The 26,328-nt window shown below is 37.7% G+C and overlaps 3 protein-coding genes across 7 annotated transcripts; 1 reads left to right on the top strand and 2 right to left on the bottom strand.

The window, feature by feature from the left end:
* Positions 1 to 279: 279 nt before the first annotated feature.
* On the bottom strand, positions 280 to 13,684 carry LOC113694527 (replication protein A 70 kDa DNA-binding subunit B-like). Of its 2 annotated transcripts, XM_072056396.1 has the most exons (12): positions 13,089 to 13,684; positions 12,853 to 12,903; positions 12,654 to 12,726; positions 2,610 to 2,754; positions 2,238 to 2,511; positions 2,061 to 2,157; positions 1,851 to 1,975; positions 1,675 to 1,753; positions 1,445 to 1,574; positions 1,206 to 1,357; positions 679 to 1,106; positions 280 to 590 (listed from the first exon to the last, which is right to left on the bottom strand). In XM_072056396.1, exons 3-8 carry the CDS (start codon positions 12,713 to 12,715, stop codon positions 1,698 to 1,700), a joined length of 759 nt encoding a protein of 252 aa, XP_071912497.1. In that variant the 5' UTR covers positions 12,716 to 12,726; positions 12,853 to 12,903; positions 13,089 to 13,684; the 3' UTR covers positions 280 to 590; positions 679 to 1,106; positions 1,206 to 1,357; positions 1,445 to 1,574; positions 1,675 to 1,697. The 2 variants fall into 2 exon arrangements, with proteins under 2 accessions (XP_071912497.1, XP_071912496.1); XM_072056395.1 differs by lacking the exons at positions 1,675 to 1,753; positions 1,851 to 1,975; positions 2,061 to 2,157; ... (3 more) ...; positions 12,853 to 12,903; positions 13,089 to 13,684.
* A 353-nt stretch (positions 13,685 to 14,037) lies between these two features.
* On the top strand, positions 14,038 to 18,559 carry LOC113695986 (uncharacterized). 4 transcript variants are annotated; one of them, XM_072054806.1, is made up of 8 exons: positions 14,038 to 14,172; positions 14,266 to 14,416; positions 14,564 to 14,690; positions 15,399 to 15,437; positions 16,012 to 16,210; positions 16,328 to 16,373; positions 16,788 to 16,863; positions 17,602 to 18,270. In XM_072054806.1, exons 2-8 carry the CDS (start codon positions 14,354 to 14,356, stop codon positions 18,027 to 18,029), a joined length of 978 nt encoding a protein of 325 aa, XP_071910907.1. In that variant the 5' UTR covers positions 14,038 to 14,172; positions 14,266 to 14,353; the 3' UTR covers positions 18,030 to 18,270. The 4 variants fall into 4 exon arrangements, with proteins under 4 accessions (XP_071910907.1, XP_027071058.1, XP_027071056.1 ...); XM_027215257.2 differs by having other exon boundaries at positions 14,122 to 14,172; positions 14,586 to 14,690; positions 15,399 to 15,512; positions 17,602 to 18,559; XM_027215255.2 differs by having other exon boundaries at positions 14,122 to 14,172; positions 15,399 to 15,512; positions 17,602 to 18,559.
* A 448-nt stretch (positions 18,560 to 19,007) lies between these two features.
* On the bottom strand, positions 19,008 to 22,732 carry LOC113695985 (probable galactinol--sucrose galactosyltransferase 6). The gene is made up of 5 exons (XM_027215254.2): positions 22,489 to 22,732; positions 20,998 to 22,364; positions 20,404 to 20,613; positions 20,172 to 20,306; positions 19,008 to 20,026 (listed from the first exon to the last, which is right to left on the bottom strand). Exons 1-5 carry the CDS (start codon positions 22,693 to 22,695, stop codon positions 19,336 to 19,338), a joined length of 2,610 nt encoding a protein of 869 aa, XP_027071055.1. The 5' UTR covers positions 22,696 to 22,732; the 3' UTR covers positions 19,008 to 19,335.
* Between the last annotated feature and the right edge of the window lie 3,596 nt (positions 22,733 to 26,328).

Below are 26,328 nucleotides of genomic sequence, written 5' to 3'. Positions count from 1 at the left end.
CCATAAATTTTTTGATGAGTATAAGTACATGAACTGGAATAGGACAGTATTAAGCGTTGAGGTTTGTTTGTTGAACTGAAGCTTATAAAGGACATTGCTACATATATATCATATATATATTTTGATCTTCTTAATACATGAATCACTGCAACCCAGTAGATAATAGCGATGAGTAAATAAGTTGGCATCATAAGTAGCAGAATGTGTAATCTAAACAAAAAAAGGAAGCATCACATAGTAACTACGCAATAATCTGTCTTACATAGAGTTAATAGCAAATAAGGCTGAATGTTGAAAGCATTCTGATATATCAAAAGAAGCTGGTTTGTTGATACGTACAGACAAAAGAAGAGTGTGCATGAAGAGATAACGATCGTTGTAACAAACTTAGCAAAAGGCAGCAGTGCAAATCACTTGTAAGGTGCATCTATCTTATGGAGACAGAAGATGAATAGTTCTGATCTAGTTTAGCTTTGATTTCTTAGCAGAGCTGGTGGCTTCATCTAGGGAGCTGCTGTCGTTTAGTTTCTCTATTTCATCGAACTTTTCAGAAAGGCGCTTGCAAATCTTTGAAGCTAGAGTATTTTCCTCTGTAGCAAGTAAATTTTGCATTTCATATAAGTTATTTCAGGGAAAACATGTTTGTTGATTAGAAACTCAAAGTATGTGTTTATTTACCTGGATCAATTAGTTGCAGCGCCGGAGACTGGTCATTAAGCAACGTCAAATCATTCTTTGGTTCGTTTGTTATCTCAGTTGAATTGGAACCATCACCAGTTTCATAGTAATATATCACTGTATAACGTTGCCTAGCGTCTGCCAGTTGTGCTTGCACAGGCTTTATATGAACCAGAAAAATCTTTGATTTCAGCTGTTCATGAACAAGGTCAAGAGGGAGTTCGACATTCTGGGAACAAGAAGGGGGAAAAAGTATTAGCAGATTCATAAGAGGCCCGTGAACAAGTGTTATGGGACAAAATAAAATCTCATTAAAATGCTGCATTGCTTTAAGGGAGCTGAACGTTAAAAGTTTCTCTGCCAGTTCACCAAAAATGGAAGCTGGTATAGCTCCGCTGTTATCAACTAAATCAACATCAAAGCGACATCTGAAAAAATAATCAATATACAGGGAATCAGTAATTGGCAAAATTGTCATTATGCAAAATGCAGAAAGAATCACATAACAAGCACTTATGAATGAGCACCTAGGTACAGCTGGTTGCTTCTCCTTGCACGAGTTGCAGGTAAATTCAACTTGATAATCTGCTGCCGTGGCTCGATAGCAATTCTTGCAACTCATATACCAATATTTTTGGAATATGTGCTCAAAGTAGAAACGTGCTCTCACCCAAGTCGTCTGCAATATGAATAAGCACAAGGGAAAAAAATGTAAGTTGGGCGGCAGCGAAGTGTAAAGGGAAATAGGGAGAAATTGTTTTAACACCTTCTGTGATGGGTTAACGTTACAGATCAAAGTAGTTTTTTGATCAGTTTTCAGAGAAATTGTAGGATTGAACTTCATGTAATCTCTTTTGGCAAGAACGTCTGCAATGATTTGAGAATTTCTGATCGCCCTGCACAAGGAAGGAAAATGCAGGAAGTATGTAAAAAAGGAAAAAACATCTATAGTTGTTGTTTTATGAGATAAAAATAGGCCATTGGAATGCAATATACCAGTTTTTTAGCTCCCTTGCTTCCTATATAGGCAGATCAACAAGTATGACAAAATCAAACCAAGTACCCAATGCAACTCCTATAGAATAAACATTAATGTCATCTTGTTGATTCTGCGGAAGGTATATATAAGAGTGTGTACAAGAAAGACATAAAAACATTAAAGGAAAAAGTACCTTTGTAATTATTCACTTTAATTCTGCGCACGATAATGACAGGATAGCTGTGAAGGTTAGACAGTAGTTGTTGTCCTTCATTAGCAAGAAAGTCATCCCATAAAGATAGCAAAACAGTTTGTGATCTGTAATCATTATCAATATAAGTAATAATAAATAGGAAATAACTTAATTGAGATCTAGGATTAAGATAAGAAATAAGATACTTACTCTTCATCAAGGAGGACAAACTTTTGAACATTTGATTCTTTTGAGCTTCTATTTAATGTCCTCTTGCCCAGTGCAGCCATCACAATGCCTATCACATCTGCAAAAACAGAACCAGCATAATGGAAGAGGAACTAATAACGCAGCAAGCACAGCAATATTAATTCTTAAGAGATGTACCAACTGATTTATTCTTGTCATCCATATGATGCACTAAATCAGTAAACTTTGTATAGTTAAAATTCACAGGCATGATATCATTATCAGCGCCATTTAGCTCTTCAATGATGGTTTTAGTGCTGATGACCCATTGGATAGTGATGTCAGCTGTTTGAAATTTTGCTGGGATAGGCTTCACTTCAGCGTTTGTGATCTTGTACTTTTTATAAACACGCAAAAGTGGACTCATTTTAGGAATATCATCATTGAAGATTATTGCTTCAACTTTTGATCCCTGGGGCACACAATTGTCAGGTGAACAATCAGTCAAAGAAATAGAAATATGTTGTTAAACAATTGCATGTAAAAAAGTGGGTATAAAGGGCTGCTAACCTCTGCATCATAAAAGATACATTGTTGTTTTTTTGTTGGTGTGCCCTTCGAGTCAGTAATCTGTTGCTTTTCCTGAACAGTGATGAGACAACTCCAATTCTTCATGAAAGGGACAATGTCTCGGATAGGTAGTAGGTTGGTCATTCTGCAGCAAGGAAAAAACACAGATAAGCGAATGCAAATAAATAAGGCAAGTGTAACAATATATTGGTTGAAGAAACATAAATTTGTATATGCACCTCATTCTAATGCATAGTTAAAGTAGACAGATTCTTTATTGCTGAAGCAAAGCAAAAATCTCATTAAAGACAATATTTCTAGTTTTGCAGTCAATCTTTTTCTCATCAAACGTTTCAGGAACAAGAAGAACCTTAAGATCAGCAGCTGTTCTAGCTCTACAGAGTGCGACATATAGCTGTCCGTGCGAGAAAACAGGTTCACGCAAGTAAAGGCCGACATAATCTAGAGTCTGTCCTTGCGATTTATTAATGGTTAACGCAAAGCAAAGACGGACAGAAAATTGAGTTCTTATTAACAGAATTCCATTCATTTCATTGTCAGATGTCTGAAGAGGTATCTTTGGAATAAAGACTATTTTTCGTGCATGAGTGCCAAACACAATCTCCGCACAAATAATATTTGAACTTAGCTCTCTACATATTAATTGTTGACCTTGGTTGATCAGTTATTGGTTTTGATGATTAACAAACCAAAATGTAGATTTGGACTAATGTTTTTATGTGAGAAATTTGTTAGAACAGGTCATTGATCCAAAAGAGAATCGAAAAGATTTGAATCAAAGAGAAGTTAAGAAATATGAAGGTTCGGATATAGAGGATCGGACGCTCGATAGAGGATCGGACGTCCGACAGACGACGATACTCTTCGGACGCTTGGATCGGACGCTCATTCATTGCTTCGGCCGTCCGACACAAAAAGAATGAAAGTTGAACATTCTGACTTCTATCAGACGCAGGGTTCGGACGCAGAACAAATGGTTCGGACGTCCGATAGGTGGTTCGCACGCATGGTTCGGACGCAGAGCAAATGGTTCGGACGTCCGACAGGCCAACGGCTAGTTTCGACAGCATTTAATATTTGACCGTTGGAGAGCCTTTTGGAGCCATTTCTCACCTTCTATAGATACCCCAAAACACAAGAAGACACAGACTTTTGCCAACACTAAATACAAGCTTACAAGTGAGATCTTTGAGTAGAAATATTTTTTGTTGGTTGTATAAGGGGTTGAGAAAGTTGGGTTGTGAGGTTGCTTAAGTGAAGGTTACTCTCTAGGAGGAGTAAAACCTTGGTGAAGGTGAACCTATCACTTGGAGTGGTAAAACCTTGATAAAGGTTGCCTCACTTATATAAAGTAGTTCTTAATTGAGTGGGTAAGCTTTCAATTGTAACTAGTTGAGGGTTTACTTGGAGAGTAGTAAAATTCCTTTGCTCAACCAAAGTATGTTTGGGGTGAGGAAGGAGTGAGCCTTCACTTGTACAATTTGGTTAGCACTACCATCAATTGAAGAAGCTATTTGGTGGATTCAACTCCAAGTTTGGAAGAAGTTTGGGAGTTTGATTGGTTTGAATTTCTTTTACTTTATTGTTACTCTATTTTTGTGCTTTAAAATTGTTTATATTCTTTGTCATTGTATTTACTTGACTACTTGTCTGGTTGAGTATTTTGGTTGTATTTGATTGCATCGGGGTTTACAATTGGTATGAGAGCTTGGTCTCCTAGAGATTAAGCTTAACCGCTTAGAGTAAAGATCATGGCAACCATAAATGTTTCTTTTTTAGAAGGGCAATCTATTGATAGACCACCTATGTTTAATGGTTCTCATTTTAGCATGTGGAAACAAAGAATGATGATTTTCTTACAATCCGTTTATATTGAATTATGGTATGTGGTAGAAAATGATCCTTATGAAGCTAGAATAGTTGACTCTACCACTAATTTGAGTAGATTAAAGACTAGACAAGAATTGAATGAAAAAGACAAGAGATACCTTTCTTTGAATGCCAAGGCCATGTATATATTGTGCAATGCATTAGATGTAAATGAATCTAATAGAATTAAAGGTTGTAAATCAGCTAAAGATATTTGGGATAAATTGTGTGAATTTCATGAAGGTAACCAAGATATTAAAGAACAAAAGAAATCTTTGCTTGTTTCTCAATATGAATTTTTCAAAATGCATCCTCTTGAAAATGTTGATAAGATGTGTAGTAGATTTTGTGACATTATTCAAGATCTTAAATTGTTTGGAAAAGAATATTCTTTGGGTGAGAAAAATAGAAATATTTTGAATGTCTTGCCAAAAGAATGGGAAAACAAAATAAATGCTATAGAAGAGGCAAAGGATTTAAATTCTATGTCCATTGAATCTCTTGTGAATTCACTAACCTCTTATGAATTAAAGCTGAAATTCAAAGTGCAAGAGGAAGAAAATGCAAGAATGTATAAGAGAGGCATAGCTTTTAAAGCATTTCAAGTGGGGGATAACCCATCCTTCATGGGTAATGAAAACATGGAAGTAGACAATGATATAACTCCTCACATCAAAAGTTTCAAGAAGATCTTCAACAAGAGAAGTTCAAGAGGAAATTGCAAAATTACATGGGATGAATGCAATTCAAAAAGAGAAAAAGAAGAGTTGGCCCAAATGGCACCAATGGCCTTTGGAGAAGATGAGGTAAATTTTTATCACTCTTCTAGTGATTAAGATAATGAAGATGATGATGTGCAAATTCTTATGATTAAAATGCATAAAAGTTTGAGAGAATCTTATACTAAAAATAAAGATTTGAAAACAAAAATAAATGATTTGTTGGAAGAAAACTCCAAACTTTTTCAAGAAAACAAATGTTTGAGAATGGAAAATGATGATTTAAAAAATCAAAAAGGTGTTTTTGATTGCAAAAATAATTTGAAAAGGAAGTTGGAAGAGAAAACAATTTTTTATGAATAAATGTTGGAGGAACAAAATTTGTTAAAGAAAAGAATTAATGACTTGAACGAGTTTCTCCAAAATGAAAAACAAAAGTTTTCTCAAACAAAAGAAAGCAAATCTTTTCAAGGCACAAATAAGTTTGTTATGATAAAAAGTAAGAAAATTAGTTGCATTAAATCCACTTATGTACAAAATACTTCTATTATGTGTCACTTTTGTTGCCAATTTGGACATATGTAAAATGATTGCTATGTAAAGAAAAATATGAGAAAATGTATGAAATTCATGTGAATTGCTAGATCATATTGTACTAACTCCCAAGGACCCTATAAAGAAAAAATACCAAATGAAATTTCTCATACTTAGGTACATCATAAAGATTTGATCCAAAAAGTGCTAAATGGTTGAAGGTACATTTGAAAGTTTTGACATTCAATATGGTCTTGATTTGAAAAATAAAGGGGGAGTTTGCTTTTTGATTGATGCCAAAAGGGGGAGTAGGATTTATTGAAATTTCTTTGTATGTTGGCATTTTCTAAGGGGGAGTTTTATTTGAACTTATTTGATCAAAGAAATCTTCATTTTGTTTGTCATCATAAAAAAGGGGGAGATTGTTGACCTTGGTTGATCAGTTATTGGTTTTGATGATTAACAAACCAAAATGTAGATTTGGACTAATATTTTTATGTGAAAAATTTGTTAGAACAGGTCATTGATCCAAAAGAGAATCGAAAAGATTTGAATCAAAGAGAAGTTAAGAAATATGAAGGTTCGGACGTAGACTATCGGACGCTCGATAGAGGATCGGACGTCCGACAGACGACGATACTCTTCGGACGCTTGGATCGGACGCTCATTCATTGTTTCGGCCGTCCGACACAAAAAGAATGAAAGTTGAACATTCTGACTTCTATCAGACGCAGGGTTCGGACGCAGAACAAATGGTTCGGACGTCCGATAGGTGGTTCGGACGCATGGTTCGGACGCAGAGCAAATGGTTCGGACGTCCGACAGGCCAACGGCTAGTTTCGACAGCATTTAATATTTGACCGTTGGAGAGTCTTTTGGAGCCATTTCTCACCTTCTATAGATACCCCAAAACACAAGAAGACACAGACTTTTGTCAACACTAAATACAAGCTTACAAGTGAGATCTTTGAGTAGAAATATTCTTTGTTGGTTGTATAAGGGGTTGGGAAAGTTGGGTTGTGAGGTTGTTCAAGTGAAGGTTACTCTCTAGGAGGAGTAAAACCTTGGTGAAAGTGAACCTATTACTTGGAGTGGTAAAACCTTGATAAAGGTTGCCTCACTTATATAAAGTAGTTCTTAATTGAGTGGGTAAGTTTTCAATTGTAGCTAGTTGAGGGTTTACTTGGAGAGTAGTAAAATTTCTTTGCTCAACCAAAGTATGTTTGGGGTGAGGAAGGAGTAAGCCTTCACTTGTACAAGTTGGTTAGCACTACCATCAATTGAAGAAGCTATTTGGTGGATTCAACTCCAAGTTTGGAAGAAGTTTGGGAGTTTGATTGGTTTGAATTTCTTTTACTTTATTGTTACTCTATTTTTGTGCTTTAAAATTGCTTATATTCTTTGTCATTGTATTTACTTGACTACTTGTCTGGTTGAGTATTTTGGTTGTATTTGGTTGCATCGGGGTTTACAATAATCTTGTGTCGTTACATAACCCTTCATTAGGATTTAAATTCCTTAATAGCATAATAGGACAGCTTTCTTTTAGCAGCAGCTTGTGAGGAGGAAGGCCTTTTGAATTTTGCGAATTGAGAAAATCTTCATAGGCTCCTTGATGCCGCTGCTCAACTGTCCGATCTGAACTGATATAAACTTGAAGATTTCCTGGAAATCTGTTTATTAATAACTCGTTGAGCTCATCAACCGAGCTATTTTTGGGAGCAAGGATGCATCTATTTATCATGCTATAAGAATCTTTAGAATACAGTTGCAAATCTGGGAAAACACTTTCAAGTAACCTGTTTAAAATTATAAATAGCTATAATGAATGAAAGGCAGGGGAAAAAAGAGGGATCAGATAGATAAAGTATAACTGTATGCAAGTCGTCAACCTGTTTAAAGATTTTTCCTTATTGTAGTATGGAATAACTATATCAGGCGGTAAAGTGATTTCGCCATTTGCATCTACAAGTTCTTTTCCCTCGCCTATTCTTAGTAAGAATTGACAGAAAGCAGGATCTAACATGGCTCTCATATTCTGCTTGAGTCTCAGCCTGTGTAATTTAGACCAGAGGACAGAATTAGGAAAGCTTGCTTCTACGAGGATTTGCTTCGTCGCTCGCTCAATGACTGGCAAGGTTTGTCGAAAATCTCCACCAAAAATGACAACCTTCCCTCCAAAAGGCAAACCAAAATCCATTATGTCTCTAAGAAGATCGTCAAATGCTTCAATCGTTTCTCGTTTAGCTATTGATGCCTCATCCCAAAGAATAAGTTTACACTCAAAAAGTAATTTGGCAACACTGCTTTGTTTGCTGAGTTGACAAGCCTTATTTTTTGAAAAGTCCAATGGTATCTTAAATCTTGAGTGCACTGTTCTCCCTCTAGGAAGAATAGACGCTGCAATGCCAGAAGTGGCAACAGCAATGGCAATATAGCCCTGCGATCTTAATGCAGCAAGTAGTGATCGGTACAAGAATGTTTTACCAGTGCCTTCCGGCCTATCAATAAAAAAAGCCTTGCCCTGACCAGAGAAACATGCTGCAAGAATCAGGTCATAAGCATGTTTTTGTTCGTAATTTAACTTGAGAGACATTAACAAATCTTCTGGAGCAACATGTAAAGCTCTTTCGTTGTCAATTTTCTTTGTCAAGCGTTGACGATCAGAAGAGTCAAAACCAGGTGGAACTAATTGGTAATCAGTAATTCGCTTCCCCATTTGTTCCAACGACCTGTTAATGTCTTGTAGAGCTCTTGTCTCGATCTCCGAAGCATTAAGGACAGAAAATGAGGATTGCCGCTGATAATCTGCAGAGAGCTCATGCCGGAATTTTTCCCACAGCAGGCAAGGATTAATAGGAGAACAATGAACAAGCAGAATAGCAAATAGCAATATTAAGGATGCCGGCATTTGAAAGGTCACAGCTTCCTGAAGCGTATCCTCTATGTAAGTATCAGATTGCAAAAGTCCTAATGTTAAAGCAGCTTCTCTAAAGGAATTCAGCTTTTGATTAGCAACGGTCAAAACATGATCAAAGGAAGTCGGTCCATGAACATGATTCAGAAGAAGTCTAAGGCAGTATCTTTCTCCATCTGCTGGACTAACAGTAACCATTCTACCTATCACTTTTCGACGCTTCCTTTCAGACCATTTCTTATATTTAGGAGACCAAACAAAATGTTGAGGAAAATCCTTGTAAAGGCAATTAAGATTCTGTGCAACCACATTTGTTTTGTTCATATAAAAAAATTCAGTTAACATGGTCTTTGAAAAATCAACTTTGCTCAATAATTGCAGCAGGTCTGAATTTTTGTCGAACGAAACAAACTGCTGGTCCGGAAGATGTACCTAAAGAGTATAGACTGCTGGACTTATTTCGCTTAAGCGGAATTCAAAGATGCGCCAAAATGCCTCAGGGGGCGAAATCCATCGACCTTGCTGAAATTCTTTTATTTCATCAGTATCATCAGGAGCATGGTGCGAAACTATCCAAAAATTGACAGAATCATGTCCTTTGAAAACATACTTATACATGTACTTCACCAATTTAACAGTTGAGCAAATTTCTACATTAATGTGACAGTCAAATGTAGCTAACAGATAGGGACTATGAGGCACAACCCATCTGTTATCAAGAGTATGCCTTCGGACTTTTATTTTTGAACCATCATCTCTTCTCCTATATTGCGGATAGCTATCCTCGGCATGAGTTGTTTGGGAACAAAAGCTCTTAGGATAGTGATTTTTACAATATCCATCTTTCATGCAAGGACAACTTCTAACGAGATCGCCACAAGGACCATGAATCATGTGCTTTACAACAAGGGAATATAGATGAGGGTGCTTAGAACGATCAGATTTTTCAGCAGAGACTACTCTATCGTATGACTCGGGATTTAGGAGTTTGTATTCAGGCTTCAAAATTAATAGCAGATGAGCATGTGGGAAGCCACGTTTTTGGAACTCTATCACATAGACATATGCTGCGACTTCACCAAAAATTTGCTTGTTCACAACTTCTGATTTAAGCAATTCAAATTTAGCCCGAAAGACTCTAGCTAGAAGATCCGGCCTATCCTGAGGTTTCTCATGGTACTTTAAATGCACTGGTTTGGCCTATACAAATACTGTCTAGGATTCCTTGGAGGGCCTCCGAACGAATGTTGTTTTGCCGATTTCTATGAAAGTCAAGCCTAGAAGTCTCAATCTTAACGTAACCATCCACTGCATACTGTTGCAACAATCTAAGTGAGTGCAACAACATCGAATCATCACTGTCCCTCATTTGAAATCTGTAACAATAGTATTCTCTAGCTGACACCGTGTCCTCTTCATTTTTTGCACGATTGGCAGCTAGAGAAAAAGCACGAGTAATCATTTATTTTGATGATTTTTTTATAATGTAAAAATAGTGGATAAAAAAAAATGTTTAGAAGCGGCAAGGAAACAACTTGCCTCTTTGTTCACGGTCCATTAAGCTCAATGCAGAAGTAATCGAAGCTGGATGAATATCGATATCTTCCTCACAAGAAGCATCGTTTCTCTTTCTTTTTTGGGCTCTTTTAATCCCAGGGTGCCATCCGCATTCACCACGCGGGAAAAGAATAGGGTATTGTAATGGATCATAGCAGCTATAGTAATGTTTAATTCTACAACTGCTATTTGAATGCGTATAAACCTGAATATGAGCTCCCGTATGGCCTGGTTCATTTTGATCTTCAGTCCATATAGCCGCAACTTGGGAGGCAGAAGGAAGATTATAAACTCGCTGATCAAGGGTGGGATAACAATTAAGCACAATGCTAAGGTTGTCAATGTTTGGAATATGCCTTAAATTTCTGAAGAATTTAGCATAAGGATTGTCGCTAAGAATGCGCATAAGGAGTCTTAAAGTGCTTTCTCGCAACTTATCAGAGGCAACAATCCTCTTTGCTAATTCTTCATCAGTGTCAAAAAAGTAAAGCTGAATCCCAGATGTTCTATCATTTGACTGAAGAAGGCAATTTAGAAAATGATAAACCTGACCCTGAACACGGAAGGTGTAAACACCTTTCATGTTCTTTGTTAGCTCAGAATCGTATTTAGCAGCAAATGATGTAAAGCCTAAGTTATTGTTGTAAGTGCAGGCATTATTTCTGAAATGGAAGCTTTCCTCGTCATTACCAATAAATAAGCGCTTCAAATCATAAGGCATAGGAGGAGCCACAAGGGAAATTTCTCTTCCAGAGCAGCAAAAAGTAGGCGGTTCCAAATGGAATCTTTTGGCTCCACAATGGCCACAAGGAGGAGCGTCAGGTAAAACCAAAGATACATTAGAAATGTTGTTCACAATAGAGAGATTTGGCTGACCACGCTTGCGTTTCCTTCCTGTAAGTTTTTTTGCATATGGTTGACAGGTAGGTCGAGTTAAAGCTTTGTATAAAGAGGCAAGAACGGAAGGCAAAGATGGCAACAGCTAAACAAGAAACAAAACCGAACCTGCATTCTCTGTTCTAACGACGGTCGCACTACAATGGTTCTGGCTAGACAATAGATCAAGGGAATCATTCCTATTTCTTTTCCTTCCTGTGCGAACACAGTTTGTTGGAGGCTGATTAAACTCTCTTCTTGGAAAAGAAGAGGTTTCTGTGGATGATAAAAGCGAACAAGATGAGCAGTTCAGCCCAAAGAGATTTGCATGGGAAGATTCAATGCAGAGTATAAAATGTTGAGGAGGTAAAGAGGGAAGCAATTCGCTTGCAAGTTATAATTTAATAAAGAGGACTCAATAAGGAGTGTTTAAGAGAGGGACTGGACCAAAGGAAAGCCAAACCTTTGGAAGCATTTGGTAATGGACAATTTTATTTTCACTAATAGGACAACATTCTGGGAACAAAATTGTCTATTGTGGAAAATACAGACAGGAGAAGGCGAGAGGAAGAAGACACCATTGGATTAACAATAAAAAAGGCTTGCAAACTTCCAAGCGTTTTGAGAAGGCCTAGGAAGAAGACATTGACTGACCAGAAGTACAGCAGTGTGCAAACAAGAGAGAGTTAATCTTCTACAGCAATACAGAGTACATAGCAATCAATAGGAATGCAAAAAAGCAAGAATGATGTGAAGGAGAAAAGCCCAAACCAAGTAGAAGAATAAGAAAACACTAAAAAAAGGAATACATTTGTTACGGAATGGTGCATTACTGGAAGCTATTTTTTTTCTAGAAGATGACGAAACATGATGGTTGGAGGGATTAGACACAGGAGAAGGAATGCAAGGCAAGTGGCGAGCATCTGTAATAACACTGTTGACTGAAACCAAGCATTCTCCATTTTGTAGTGCATTAGAAAGGACACGAATGTAATTATGGGTTTCAGAAGGTTTATCATGATTATATGTCAAACAAATAGAAGACTCCACACAGGAAGGCAGAATCTGTTGAGCACAAGGGAAGGAAAGACTTTGTTTTTTCTTCGCAGCTCTAGCTTCTCGCAGAGAACGCAGAAATTCCGCTTTCTTGGCAGGCGGCATTTCTGCATATTTTTTTCGGCGCAAGGCATTTCTATCCATCTAATTCCAGCTACTAAACAAGGAACCAACAAACCGACGGTATCAAGCGAGCATGGCAAGATGGAAATTAACAATAAGGAACAAGGCAATGAAAGTTGTTTAACGCAACAGTACGCATGGTTTAACGCAACAGAAGAATAGGCAACAGAAGGCAAACAGCAGTAACCAGTAAATAAAGAGTCTACAGATGACCAAGGAGGGCACAAAGGGAGAAGCATGCAAGAGCGGGAAATGGCTGCATGGTCCATCATAAGAAAACACACCAACAGATACTAAAAGTAAACAAGGTAACGGCGCAAGAACATGCAAAAAAAAGCCAAGGGAGAAAAGTGAGGAGCGAAGTAACATTACCTGAGCCAAACACGGTAGCAGGAACACCTTAGCCAATATAAAACAGTAACACCAAGGCGCATAGGATCTCTTGCTGTTTTTTTAGAAAAAAAGCAATAAACAAGTGAAAAGCAATCGTGGCATAAGGCAGAGCATACCAGACAGCAGCAAACAATTTTGGAAAATGCAAACGAAGAAAAGAACGACAAAAGACACTAACCTAAATTGGAAAAAAGGAGGAGCTGACAGCAGAATAGGAACAGAACAAAAGCTACAAGAGAGCAAGATATTTCAACAGTCATGTACAGCAGAAGATCTCCTAACTGAGGAAAAAGAAGAAGATTCCAAAAAAAGCCAGCAAGGCAAAAAAAAAAAAAAAGCTAAAACATGAATTTAGAACAAAGAAAACGGGAAAGAGCAACGGGAAATTCAGAGCATGCAGTAAACCATGCCTACCAACTGTTAACCGAAAGTTGTAGAGTTGCAAGCAAGCTTCTAACCAGGAGGAAGTTTAGCTCATCGCTGACGGAAGAAAAGAACAACAAGCGAAATTAAAACAAACAGCACTAATCATAATACAGGGCTCCCAAAAGGCAACGATCAACTGATGATGATGACGATGAGAGGGAGAGGTCGAAGGATGTACGGGCATTTTTTTAGTAGTCTGGACAACAACGGAAAAGAAGAAAGAGCAGAAAGTCATTCGTTGTCAGCATTAGACAGCACTTACAAAAACAATTTTACACAAACAAGCCATTCAAAGCAACAGGGCCTCTAATGCAGAATTTGTAATATCAGCATAATACTCAGGGCAAAATTGCCATTTTAAGTTTCCAAGACCATCTAACCGTTGTCATTCAAAAAGACATATCACACCTGCTACAATCAACCACAGTGTGTCATAACCACTACTCTTAGCACTCTCTTCTTTGGATCATCAATCAAGGCTACATTAATCTTGCAGTCTTAGTTCTAGTCCTATATTTATATTGTAGTCCTATATATATCATTGAAAGCGAGGCCTTATAGTCCCAGTCCTCTGCTAAGAAAGAATAACTAAATAAGTGAAACAACCAAAATGGAACCGAACGGGAATACAACAGGAGGAGGAAAAAAGCAACGTATAATTGGAGAAGAGCAGATGAAATTGGACGAACACTCTCCACCCAATCATGTTTGGCCACATCACCAATAGTACACACTCTTGAGGCTTGGCATTCACCCTTCTATACATATGTTAATAATAATAAGAAGGCGTTTGTACAATTCTTGGATAATTAGATGATGAGGGATAAGCTGTTGGGTTAATTGTTTTAAAAATGGATTGCTTCCAGCGGCCCAAAAGAAAAAGCTTAAGACTTGGTGTTGGGCTGCAGTCCATCCCAGCCCACTTCTCAAACTAGCTGGAATATTCGACGGCTATCCGCCAGCATTACGGTTTTTATTTTTTATTTTTTATTTTTAAGCCTCCCCCTCCTCCTCTTTCATCACCGTGCCGATTATTCGACTTCAAAACTTGAGGACTCTCTCCAACCCTTCAGTTTATTCTCCTCCTTTCTCCCAACTCATCTTTGTTGGTTTTTAATAAGTATATATACATGTGTTACGTGATTTTTTTTCCTTTCTTTTTTAGGGGTTGGGGGGCTGCCCTCAAGTGATGGGATGATTGATTATTTGTGGAGAGACTAATTGTTAGGAGTGAGTTAGATGGTTGAGCATTGATGATGACGGACCTGAAGCCATTCAAGCTAGACATTGATGAGCTTATCAGTGAATTTGCTCAGGTAAAAATCTTGCTCAGTCAAGAAGTTACTTCTTCCATTATTCAACTGGTGTTAATTATGTTTTTAAGCAGTAATATTTGGTTTTTTAAAAAAGTTTGTCTCTTTCATTTTCATAATGGGGGTCGGTTTGTCCTAATGTTTGCATAGGGTGGATCAACTGAATTTGCAGAATTGAAGGCAATTTGGCGTTCAAGAAAGTTCTCTTTCATCTTTGAGGCCAGTCCTTCGACAAACCAGGCTTGCTTTACGCAGTCGCTCTTCGCCCACTCCATTGGTATATATACTCCTTGACCTGCTCTTCTGCCTGTGCCTTGAACTAGCCCTCTCGTTTATTATTGATTCAGATAAATGTATGTATGTTTTTCCGGCATGGGGTGAAGAGGCTGCTTGAACATGACTGATCGCAATAGGCTGGCATTCAGTAAATTAAGCTTGGCCCAGAATCTTTTTCCTTTTTCTATTTTTTTTCTTCAAATACTGGTTGGTGGTTGGAATAGCCAATAATTAATTTTTGAGTTATGTCTATCATTATCATGCTTGTATTTCATGATGATTAAATGAAATTGCATTTATATATATGATGTTTGTGCTAGACATGATCACTTTCAATAAGCAGAGAAACATGTATCTAAGCCTCGTAGACATGGAATTCCCAAAGCTTTTATACATTGATACTTCTGTCAGTTCTATAAATAGCACTCCCCCTTCTTCCCCCTTAAAAAAAAATAAAAAATCCCTCTTGGCTCCTTGTTCAGGGTGCTTAAACTTGCCAACCTCAATGTCATGAAAATCTTATTTGTTCCCCTGAGCCAAACTGCAAAACCACTGACTAAGCAAGTGGCTGATGTGAAACTTTTCAGATATTAATACATGCAACTTCTGGATCCCAATACATGAATCATGCACTTTTTCTTCTTCAATTGGAAACAAGGGCAAATTTTGTCATCTTGGACTTATCTCTCTTGTTTTTTATTTTATGCAGGATACATGGTGTCTGGAAATTCCCTTTCACACAGACTGGGTGGGCTTTATTGCCTTTACTGCTTATTTGAGACTCAACCATTCAAGCCTCCTTTCAAGATTTATTTATGTCTACGTATGTCTGCAATTCTCTTGGTGACAAATGAACTTCATCAAATATATCATACTTGATTGATTTTCTTAGATCAATTTATTGCAATTGTCAATGTTCTGTCCTATATCTACCATGCTTTAGAAGCACTATCAGTAATTTCCATGTATGTGCATCTCTATTAGCATCTTTCTGCTGCAGATGTTTGGGATTTTGACTTCTAGAGCCTTAAAATCTTGTTTTCCTTTTAAAGCTTCATGGCTTCCGAAATGAAAAACAAGATTATATGAAACTTTCTAGACTTCTTTTCTTGAAAACTGTGTTTAAGTATTAAGACGGTAACTCTTTTCAAGTTGTTCGTAAGGTAAAAGTTGCTTTCAGACTGCAATTTTCTCCTGGTATTGCTATACTGAAAAGGGACAAGCTCATCAGTTTTTTGGCCGGAATGGAAGTTAGGAGTGCTCCAAAACAAATTACAGTACAATCACATGTTTCTAACTATGCTTACTTTTCCTTTGAACAGGTGAATTGAAGGAGCTTAGGAACATCATTGTCTGTGCTAAAGAAAAGGACATAAAAGTGGTTTCTGCTTTAGTAAAACATATGCTACAGAGGAATATGTTCCTTTTTGGATTTGTGGATATAACTGATGGCTCTGCAACAGAGATGGTAAATGAAGTCTCAGACATTCAGAATGCACGTGTTCAAGTAGCATACAAGAAGTATATTGCTAATCTGTTTTGCTTTTTTCCTCTTGTTTTGTTAGAGATTACTTAGTATCTCAGTCTCCTTATTTGACCTTTTTTTGGACAGCCTTACTAACATTTGTGGTTCGACAGGTTATTTGCTAATACGCGGATTGAAGACTTCATCCACATGGACTTGGTAAGTTCAATGACCTGTTGTTAGATATCTTTAGACAAAGGCCCTCTAATGAAATTGATATAGAGAATTTTATTGGTTTGGATATGCACAGAATGGTAATATAATCGAGGTGTTGGCTACTTCAGGCATATTTGGTATCAAATCAATAGAACTGTTTGTTCGTTTATTAGTTTGTAATTTTTATGAAAATGCAACAATACTGAGAAGAACACTCACTCTTTTGGGGTTGGGTGTGTAAATTATATGATTGTAACTGTGGACTGCTTTTGGTTTTTGTAGTCATAAACGGTTCCAAATCTCTGTTACAACAATGTGTAATGTTTTTAGGTTTATTTTCTTAAAATTTTGCTCTATCCCATTTTACTATGATTTTGCCTCATTGCTGTGTTTTCTACAACATTTCATGTGTTCCAGGGAATGGAGCTTGATGTTGATTTGCTCAAAAGAAAATCATCAGAATATGCAGCTGCTAAGGAACTAATTATCAAAGGTATCTTCATCAATTTGTACGTTTTTAGATCATTCTACCTAACATTTTGTATGTAGTGGTGTGGATGAGTCCATTTCCATGACCTGTTGATGCTTGTCATCTGTGTACACTAGTGCAAAAGCAATGATAAATTTTGTTTGTAAGAACCATACTTGTTCCACATAATTTTACAAGGAAATAAGAAAATGTTTAACATAAGGAAGAAGTATTTGCTTAGAATATCAAGTCTTAGCTGTATTTGCAAATCTGAGGATACAGTGGGAAGAAGCACGGGACTGAATTCCACTTTTTTTTTTCCTCTAGAACAATCAAGAAAGTTAACCTTTATGTTCCTAAGCTTTCATCTAGTTGTGATTAATCAAAGTTGATATTTTCTCTAATACACTACACAAAGAGGACATAGGTTTCAAACTGCAAATTCAGCTCTTTTTGCCAAGTGACAGATTTCACGTTGAATTTTCAGCTAGCTCACAGATTTCTTTATTCTCTCTCATTTCTCACTTTTTCTTGTGCTTTTTAACTTATTAACCTTTCTCATTACAAATTTTAGTCATGGGTCCATTTTTCATTTTTCTATTTCCCTCTTATATCTTCTCTCTTTGTCTTGGGGTTGGGCCTGGGGTCGTCGAAGGCGTATTTTGTTCTTGCTGCTGTCATGAGTCACTTTGTTTCCTTTCATTGCTTTCTATTGGTTTTATGTTTCAGTTGACTCTTATCCTTTCAAAATTCCTGTCGCAGAGGCTGGTGAGGTTATAGATGTCCACAGCATTGAGCACAATATGGAAAATAAGCAATTGATTGGGGATGTAGTGGAGAAGACTGCAGAAGACTGGAACAATGAGAAAGGGTTGTTCTATCAACAAACAGGCATGGGCCCTCTATCCATTACATCTAACCAGCTCGCACGGCTCACTGGTTCCACAGAAAAGTCTTATTTACTTGGGAGCCTGCCGCCTGGAGAACAGGAAACAAATAGGCATTCTAAACGGCAAAGATGTGATGACAACTTTGCAGGAAACGAACTGGACAACTTTATACCTGAGCAAGACTTTGGGAAAATTAAAGAGCAGGATGATGGTTATGATGATGAGAACTTTGGCAATGAATTGGAAGCAGAGCTTCTATGTCTACCTGAATTTGAAGATGAAGGCAAAGATGATAAATAACAGGATGACAAAAACTTCAAAAGCACAGACTGAGGTTGTAGGGCAGTTTTGGTATTCTAATGACAAGGCAAACTTCGACGAATGACGAGTCGCATGGATTGAGGAGCAGCATATGATGCTTATCCCCATTATTCAAAGGGATGTTTTCTTGATTCAGGAATAGAACCTTGTCGACAATTGATGAACCCTTGTGAAAGGTTGAGGATGTCAATATCATCATAGCGCTTGAGCTCTTGATCTAGTCTTGCCTCTTCAAATGTCAAAACAATTGGGAGGGGAGGAAGGGAAGTAAAGTACACCTTTTTTCTATTCATAATTGTGAAGTATACATTTCAGAGAAGTATAATAATGTCAAAACAATTGGGAGGGGAGGAAGGGAAGTAAAGTACACCTTTTTTCTATTCATAATTGTGAAGTATACATTTCAGAGAAGTATAATATGCGGTTTCTATTTTGTACATACAACATACGGTAGTTCCCTTTTCCTAGTCCAAGAAATTATATTATGCCTTGCTGAGATTTTTGAAGTACTGCTGCTCTAATCCCCGTCTTCTCTTTTCTTCTGGTGGATGGTATCTTTTGAAATTAGTTTGCACTGCTTTAGGTTCCATTATGAATGAAGTTGAGGATGAGAGCAAAAGAAGGTTCCAATTTTGCAACTGCTGAGGAAGTTTTACTGGGGTTGTCAATAAAGCAGGCATCTGTTAAGGTTCATCTGTTTGGTCTCGTATGTTGACTTCTCAATGTGGAACGCTAATTTTGCGTCAATAAAAAACGAACAGCTTGGCTCGTTTACTCTAATCTTTTAAGTGGATCTTAACAATTACTGTTTTTACTGAATTTGGACAGCTTCTAAACTTTTCAAGGGGACGGGACATCATTTTGCTAAGAATTCTAGTTTTTCGCGCTCAAAGTACAGAGTCTTTTGCAGCTACGGAAAAATGTAGCCCTGTCTCCGTTCTCATGGTTAGCATCACATTGGAGTAACGTGAGATCATTTTATACTATTAGAAACCAAAGAGAACGATATATTCAGCATCGTTTGAATTGACATCGATCTAAGTTTAAACAAGAGCCAGGGGCTGCAACTTTATGCAAGTGGAAGAAATTGCAGCAAAAAATAGCACAGTATTCATGACAACAGATGATTAATCTGAGCTTGACCTCCCCTCTGGCTATTAGGTTGGATCCCGCGAGCCTTTTTCAGATACTGTATCATGGTACATTTTCATCCGCATGCCACTAATAGCAATAGCACCTTAAGCTCGCGCATCATCATGCTCAGGTCTCACCAAGAGCAGTGCATCTATAATTCCACCTCTACATTGTGGACTTTTTGATCCTCAGAAGGCATATCATCCAAGTTAAAGGTGACCAATCCAGAGGATGAATCATAGGCAAAATCAATCATACTTGATCCTACAGTGCACTTTCTTGGCTTAGTAGATGAGTAAGCACCGAATCTGCCACATCCCTTCACTTCCACTAGGACAACAGCAACCACTCTAATGCTCAAGTTCTCAACTCCCTCTCCTGCAAAGGCGTTACCTTCCCCTTGATATCCTTTTTCCACTTCAGATAACTGAGCTCCATCCTTGATATCATATTTAATTCCCTCGATGGCTCCACCAGCGTTGAACATGTCAATGAGACCAATAGGCGCAAAGCTAAATCCAGGAGCAAAGACCTTGATTGGTGTAACTGTAAATATTTCATGCTGGAGGACATTGAGAGAGACAGGCAATGCTGCATTATATGGCAAAGTAAGAAGTTCACCGCTCCAATGACCGTAGATGGCACAATCTCCAGTCCATTCAGGATCCATGGCAACTTCAGCTATAAGATGGACATCACGGCCCCTAATGTAGCCCGTTATGGCTTCAGATTTAGTTTGATGGAACGTGTTCTTTCTCTCAACAGTATTCCATGCTGCACCTTGACAGTTGTATACCCCAAGAACTCCAGTATATTTGTTCATATTCCATATCTTCAAGAGGCTGAAACAAGATAAAGGTAAGTGAGAATTTGAAGCTTCTAATCACATTTTAGTTTACAAGAAACATAACAATTATTTTGGAGTGGAAATACAAGAGAAACAAACATAATACTACTAAAGACACAGTGAAATTGAAAAAAACTAACCTAACACCATCACGGGCTGGATCACAGAAAAGGCAATCCTTGGTAGGCCGAGCAGGCAAGCGGGCTCGAAGAATTGAACCATCAGGCAAGATGAGCTTTTTGAGGAGATCGAAGTTGTGCTTCCCTGGTGCATCACTGTGACAGTAAAAGAATGAAGATTTAGTCCAATGCGGAAAGAAAGTGTGTCGTTAACAAACAAAGGATGAGTAGTGGCTACACTAACAAATCTCACCTAACATATATAGGGCCACCACTGATGGCCCTGGCAGAACCATGATACTCAGCAGCTGGATGGAGGGAATGGAACATGTCCCAATCAGGCTGCATGAATTCACTGAGGAAAACACTGTTGTACGCAACTGCAGCAATATGAATGGTATGCGTTACAGGATCACGCGGAAAGAAATCATCCGACGCCCTCACTATGGCCGTCTGTTTGGAACTGTTTCATGAACCATGAGGACAAACACCATCAGATGATAAGAGCAGATGATAAGAGCACCCAAATTTGAACACCCACTACTCCTGAGTATATTTGATTCAATGTGATGTGTCTAATTCTGCCTACCAAGTGATTTACCCAGGCATAAAAGATTGTTATGTTTCCTGAAATCCTCAATACTGATAACCGAATCAATAATTTAAAAGTGCCGCATACATCGGAGGCGTCTTATATTTATTTCCTCTCCTAAATCAGCTAAAGTAGGGCTCTGTTGACAAGAAATCCTTACGATCGATTTACTAAGTATAATAACAAATCAGATAATAGAGCTACCCAGAAACTGAAAGTAAATTTCGGAGTACGAACAAAAGGCCAGGAACATACCAGTAAAGTGCATCAGTGTTGTGGCTCATGCAAGCAATGCAGCCATTGTCAGGAAAATTCTTAGCAATGGAAGCATCAAGAGCCTGGTGATACTGCCTGGTCAGCTCAACTCTACCACCCAAACCAGCACCAAGAGTCTCCAATATGCACTGCTCATCCACCTTTACCCCATCCACCCCAGCAGAAGCCAAGTAATTATGCAATTCACTATAAAACTTGTAGACACTTTTGGGATTCACCAGACCCAACCCCTGCACGGCAATTGGATCGGTTTTCCACCCTGGCTCGTTCTCCATGACTCCTTTGGAGATACTGGGATACTTCACTATTGGCCCATAATCCTCCATCTCCTTCACTCCAGGCCTTAACCCACCCCAATATCCAGTAATCGCGTGCCACACGTACACATATTTCAACCCGTGTTTCTCCTTAGCAATATTCACTATATTCTTGATCCCCACGGTGGGATCATCCTTCTTCTGAAACTTGGAATTTTCTTTAATCCCAGTTAATCTCATTAAGGGCGGCTGCTGCTTCTCAGACTCCACATCATCTCTTTTCTCCTCCTTAGCTTCATCTCCTCCCACAGATTGCCATCCATCATCAATTATGACAAACTTGGGTGGGGTCCCGCCTGCGGAAAGGCTCTCAATGCCAGCCTCAACTCCTTCCTGAGTCACCTCCTGGTAAAAAGCATCCCATGTGCACCATCCAAAGTAATCAATAATTCCAGGCAACTTCTTCTCGTGCCGCTGCCTGAAACTCTTGAGATGTAATTTAACGGCCCTAATGGCATCGGTGATGGCGGCGAAAGGATCAGTGCCAGCACTAATATAAAGCGAATGCGTAAAAGATGATCCGACAGTGTCGGTATCCCCACTCTCTAGACACATTTCCAGCTCATCCTGGGAATTCCCCTGCAGAACCGCTCGAAATGGTCCTTCGACTAACGGGAGAAAAACCGTGTAAACAATCTTCTTATCATCGTCTCCACCATTCTCGGGTTCAAGATGCGACCCGTCTTTGGTTTCCAGCATCAAAAATTGGGTCTCTAGTGGAATTTCGCGCCCTTTATCTCCCATCTTTTGGGCCATCCACCATAATTTAAATCTGAAACAGGCCATGAATCGTACGTCACGCAATGTCCCAAGCGACACCACGTGCCTGCTGTTATCCTTATGGAATTCAGCGCCTAAAAACACGCCCTCCACCGGTCCTGACGCCGACCCCGACGTGGCAATCACATCGTCCGGCACGTTCGTCAGTATTGTCCTGTCCTTCACCACCAGCTTCTTTTCCGCAATCCGTACTGCCGGCGTGATCGTCATTTCTTCTTTCCTTTTCGTTCCAAATTCTGCTTCAGTTCCCTGAAAACAAAATTCAAATCCAAAAGTGCATCACTCTCGGGTAGCATCTAACACTCACTAATCACATCATCAAGATGCAGCATACAAAATTACTTATACTGAAGAATTAAAATGTTGTGCATACCTTGTATGCTAAGATTCGAGGAACCGTTGAATAGTGGTAGTACTTAGCAACAGCAAAGCTAGAAGGGGCCGATAGTCGCTGAACAAAGCCAAGAGAAGTTGAAGTTATTAATGGTGAAGTGAATTGGAGGGAAGAAGAGAGGAGCTGCCAATTTATAGTGGTGGCAGATTTAGCAGTACTTGAGATTGATATTGATAGAGGTACCATTTGTTTGTGACAATGGTGCCCCTAAACTGTGCTTCGTATATGGGCGAGTTAGGAGGGTAGGGAGGGTAAAATAAATAAATAAATAAATAACTGCCGCAGGTACGCGCATCCGACGGTGGAAGAAGAGGAGATAAGTTGAATGGGTCGATAAAGTTGACGGCGGATCAGATTGCCACGTCGGATCCACGGCATTTCGGCAGTCCAGAATGCTAGTGACAACTTGCCAATTGGAAAGTGGACAGATGCAAAAGTCCAAGTCCGTGTCCTGTTTGGGAGTAGTGCAATTATGGATGAATTTGTGAGCTGTGGAAAATTCAAAAATGGGGGGAGAAATTTTGAACAAATGGGGACACGTGTTCTGTAATTACTGGACTTTAATTTAGTGGGCTTCCCACTTCCCGTGAGACTACTTGCGATTGTTTTTTTTCCCTTTCATAACTCACAGTTTTTTGTATGAGTGTTTCGATAAATGGACTCTGCGAAGACACTTCAAAAGCCGGCAACTTTTGAAGTGCTCCGCAGCACTTAACTACTAAACCCCCCAAACCCCCCCAAGCGATGTGGGAACTTAACCCCACAGGGTGCCCCGCTGCTAAGAGATAAAGACCCCCCAGACTCCCCGAGACAGGTTTTTCCCTTTCATAACTCACAGTTTTTTGTATGAGTGTTTCGATAAATGGACTCTGCGAAGACACTTCAAAAGCCGGCAACTTTTGAAGTGCTGCGATTGTTTTTTTTTCAATATGCTGTTATTGTGTGGTTTTGGCTGATCTGTTTCCACGTCAGGGCCTTGGGGATTTGTGAAGGAGCATGGTTAAATGTTAAAATCGTGTCGAGGCCGGCCAGATCCATACACCTGGATCCAACAGAGTGTGAGGTCATCTGACGGTTGAAGACAATAATATTAAGCTCTTGTTTTCTTTTTTGAAAAAAAAAATTCAATAGGAGAGGAATGAAAGTTGTCGAGAAAGAGGGATTTAAATCCAAGACATCTGCCGCTATAAATCGTCTAACTTAACCATTCAATTAATAAATGCATTTCCTCGCCGAAACTGTGACATAAGCTCAACGTCCACGTGCTCCCCCCCAACAATGATTAGCGTAGTGGGACCGTTTTCCAATCACTTCCTTGAACGCAAGCTACTTCTTTCTGCGATAATTTTCATAACATTCAAATGCCATTTGTAGTTTCCCCAGTTGTCCGCTTGCGTAGTACTCCTATAATTCAATTCTTAGGTGCCACGAAAATGAATAAACTAAGTCCACTGGCCCCCCTCCCAATTATTAATCAGGCTTCAGACCCAGCCCTTTGATTATTGACCTCTAAATTATATTTAAAACCATCTCCCCCGACCCAAACAATTATCCTCATCCAGAAAGGCAAGGTTACAATTAATCAGCAGATCTAGCAATTAAAAATATGCACGGATGTCCACAGAATTATAATTATTTATCTTATTTTTAAAATTTAGAGCTTTATAATGTAATATTTATTATTTTTTAGATCTGAAGTATCCTTTATTCAGATCTGTTTCTTGATATCTGTGTATTTTTTATGATGTAATTTCTACTAATTTTAATGAAATTATAATATTTTATAAAAAAAAAAGGAAAGGAAATATGAATGTGTTTGGTTTACACATGTTTTCCAATCACTTTTTTATCTCACATACATCATATCAAAAAAATTCTATAGTATTTTTTAAAAAAAAATTATCCCAAATAACCTCCTTTCCAAACACACTAAATAACTCTGTTTGGATCCACTAATTTTTTAAAAACTAGTTTTTTAAATATTATAAAAAATTTTAAAAAGTACTCTAAAAAATAGTCTAAATTTTTTTTAATATCCAAAAAATATCTCAAAATATATTTTAAAAACTCTACTACTCTTAAATATTTCAAAATATTTTTTAAAAATATCCCAAAATATACTATAAAAACTCGGCTACAGTAAAATTTTTCAAAAACACTCCCAAAAACAGCTAATCCTCAAAAAAATTTTACAAAAAAAAAAAAAAAGCTTATGTCTAAGTATATTACTTGTAATTATGCAGAAATTTGTAGCTTGAGAATTGACCTGGCCCCAACTCTATTCCCAGAGCTTCCAGCGTTTTCTATATGATTGTTTGGAGCTTTTTGATAATTGGGATCGCCTTTACTACAATCTTACGGCATTATGGGTGATTATGTAACAAGAGACAAAGAAATGGGACGAAAAATTCCAATGGATTGTTGGAAAAGCAAGATATTTTAGATTATTTTGACAGTTGGCGGGTACAGTTTTATGAATTAATAGTTTATTTTTAGAGTTAACATTTTATACGGTTAGATACATATTGTGTATGACATATTTGTAAATTTTAAATTTTCATATTAGTTATTATGTATTCAATTATGATAATGTATATATTGCCGGTATATAAAATAATAATTCTCATTTCTAATCATAAAAGAAAATCTACTCTTTTTGTTTTAATGTTGTTGATTAGTTTGATTTAGGCAAAGCTGAATTTTGAGTTCAGAGAGCTAATGTGTAGTCAACTTGTCTCGTTAGGGTAATGACCAAATTAATGGCACAATAATTGAGATCTGATCCTTAATCCTCGTGACTGCCAAAAGCACTGTGGACTCCTTCCAGCCATGCCACGTTATTCTTCACGCGATAAAAGTATATTGATTATATTAACCGGGAACTCCTTTGCCGTGTTCTGGAGTATCTATTCAAAACAAAGCCGTATGCTGTTCTTTCTCCTATTTGTTATATATAATTATGATCGAGACAACTTTTAATTCATTGCTCTAAAACAGGGGGAAAAAAAATCCATGGAGAGGTGCATGCGTTTAGGATAAGTAAGTTGCAGAAATATCTTTTTTCTAGAATTTATTTGGAGCATGACCGAGCGAGGAAGAGATAGAACATTAGAGTTAACAAACAATAATAATACTACATCACATTGGAGTAGTGTATTCTTTTCAAAGTTTCTTAAAAGGTTTCGTAAGAAAAAAATAATGCGAAGAATTAGTTGAGAAAACATATAATAGTAGTAGTAAGTAGTAACAAACCCGTCGCAGCATGCTACTGGTGTCACAAAGAGTAGTTTCAGGAAATTAAGTATATCTTATTAAGCATGTCAACTAATTTTCTGGAATTATCAATTACTTCCAGATTTCAACACTTAATATAAAACATCTCCTCTCACCTTCTCAAAATTTTCTTTACTTATTCTCCTATTTTCATAAGCCTTCTCTTAGGACTCCATGAATTCCGTTTTATTTTATTTTTCTAATAAACTATCTCATAAGTTTTCTCAGTGATAGTTTTCTATTTTCCCTAATAATCCACAGCGAGAATTTTAATTCTGTTAGATTCCTGCAGAGATTTATATATTTTGTTGTTAGATCTGAATTTATTTTAGAACTAATTGTCAGATTTGAAAATTTTTTGGATCTTGGATATACTTCGATAAATTTCATCACTATTATTGGAATTTAAAACCGTTGATTAGCAGATCTAACGACTGCAGCACACGCAAAAAGGATTTATCTATTAGAAAACACTTTTAAAATTTATTATATTTTTCAGATTTATTCATAATTTTTTAGATCTTTTATATACGTTAAATTGCAAAT

Source organism: Coffea arabica, chromosome 6e, assembly GCF_036785885.1.
Source record: "Coffea arabica cultivar ET-39 chromosome 6e, Coffea Arabica ET-39 HiFi, whole genome shotgun sequence".
Taxonomy (NCBI): Eukaryota; Viridiplantae; Streptophyta; class Magnoliopsida; order Gentianales; family Rubiaceae; genus Coffea; species Coffea arabica.
The sequence above is the reverse complement of the archived record's forward strand: the minus strand, read 5'-3'. Positions and strand labels throughout refer to the sequence as shown.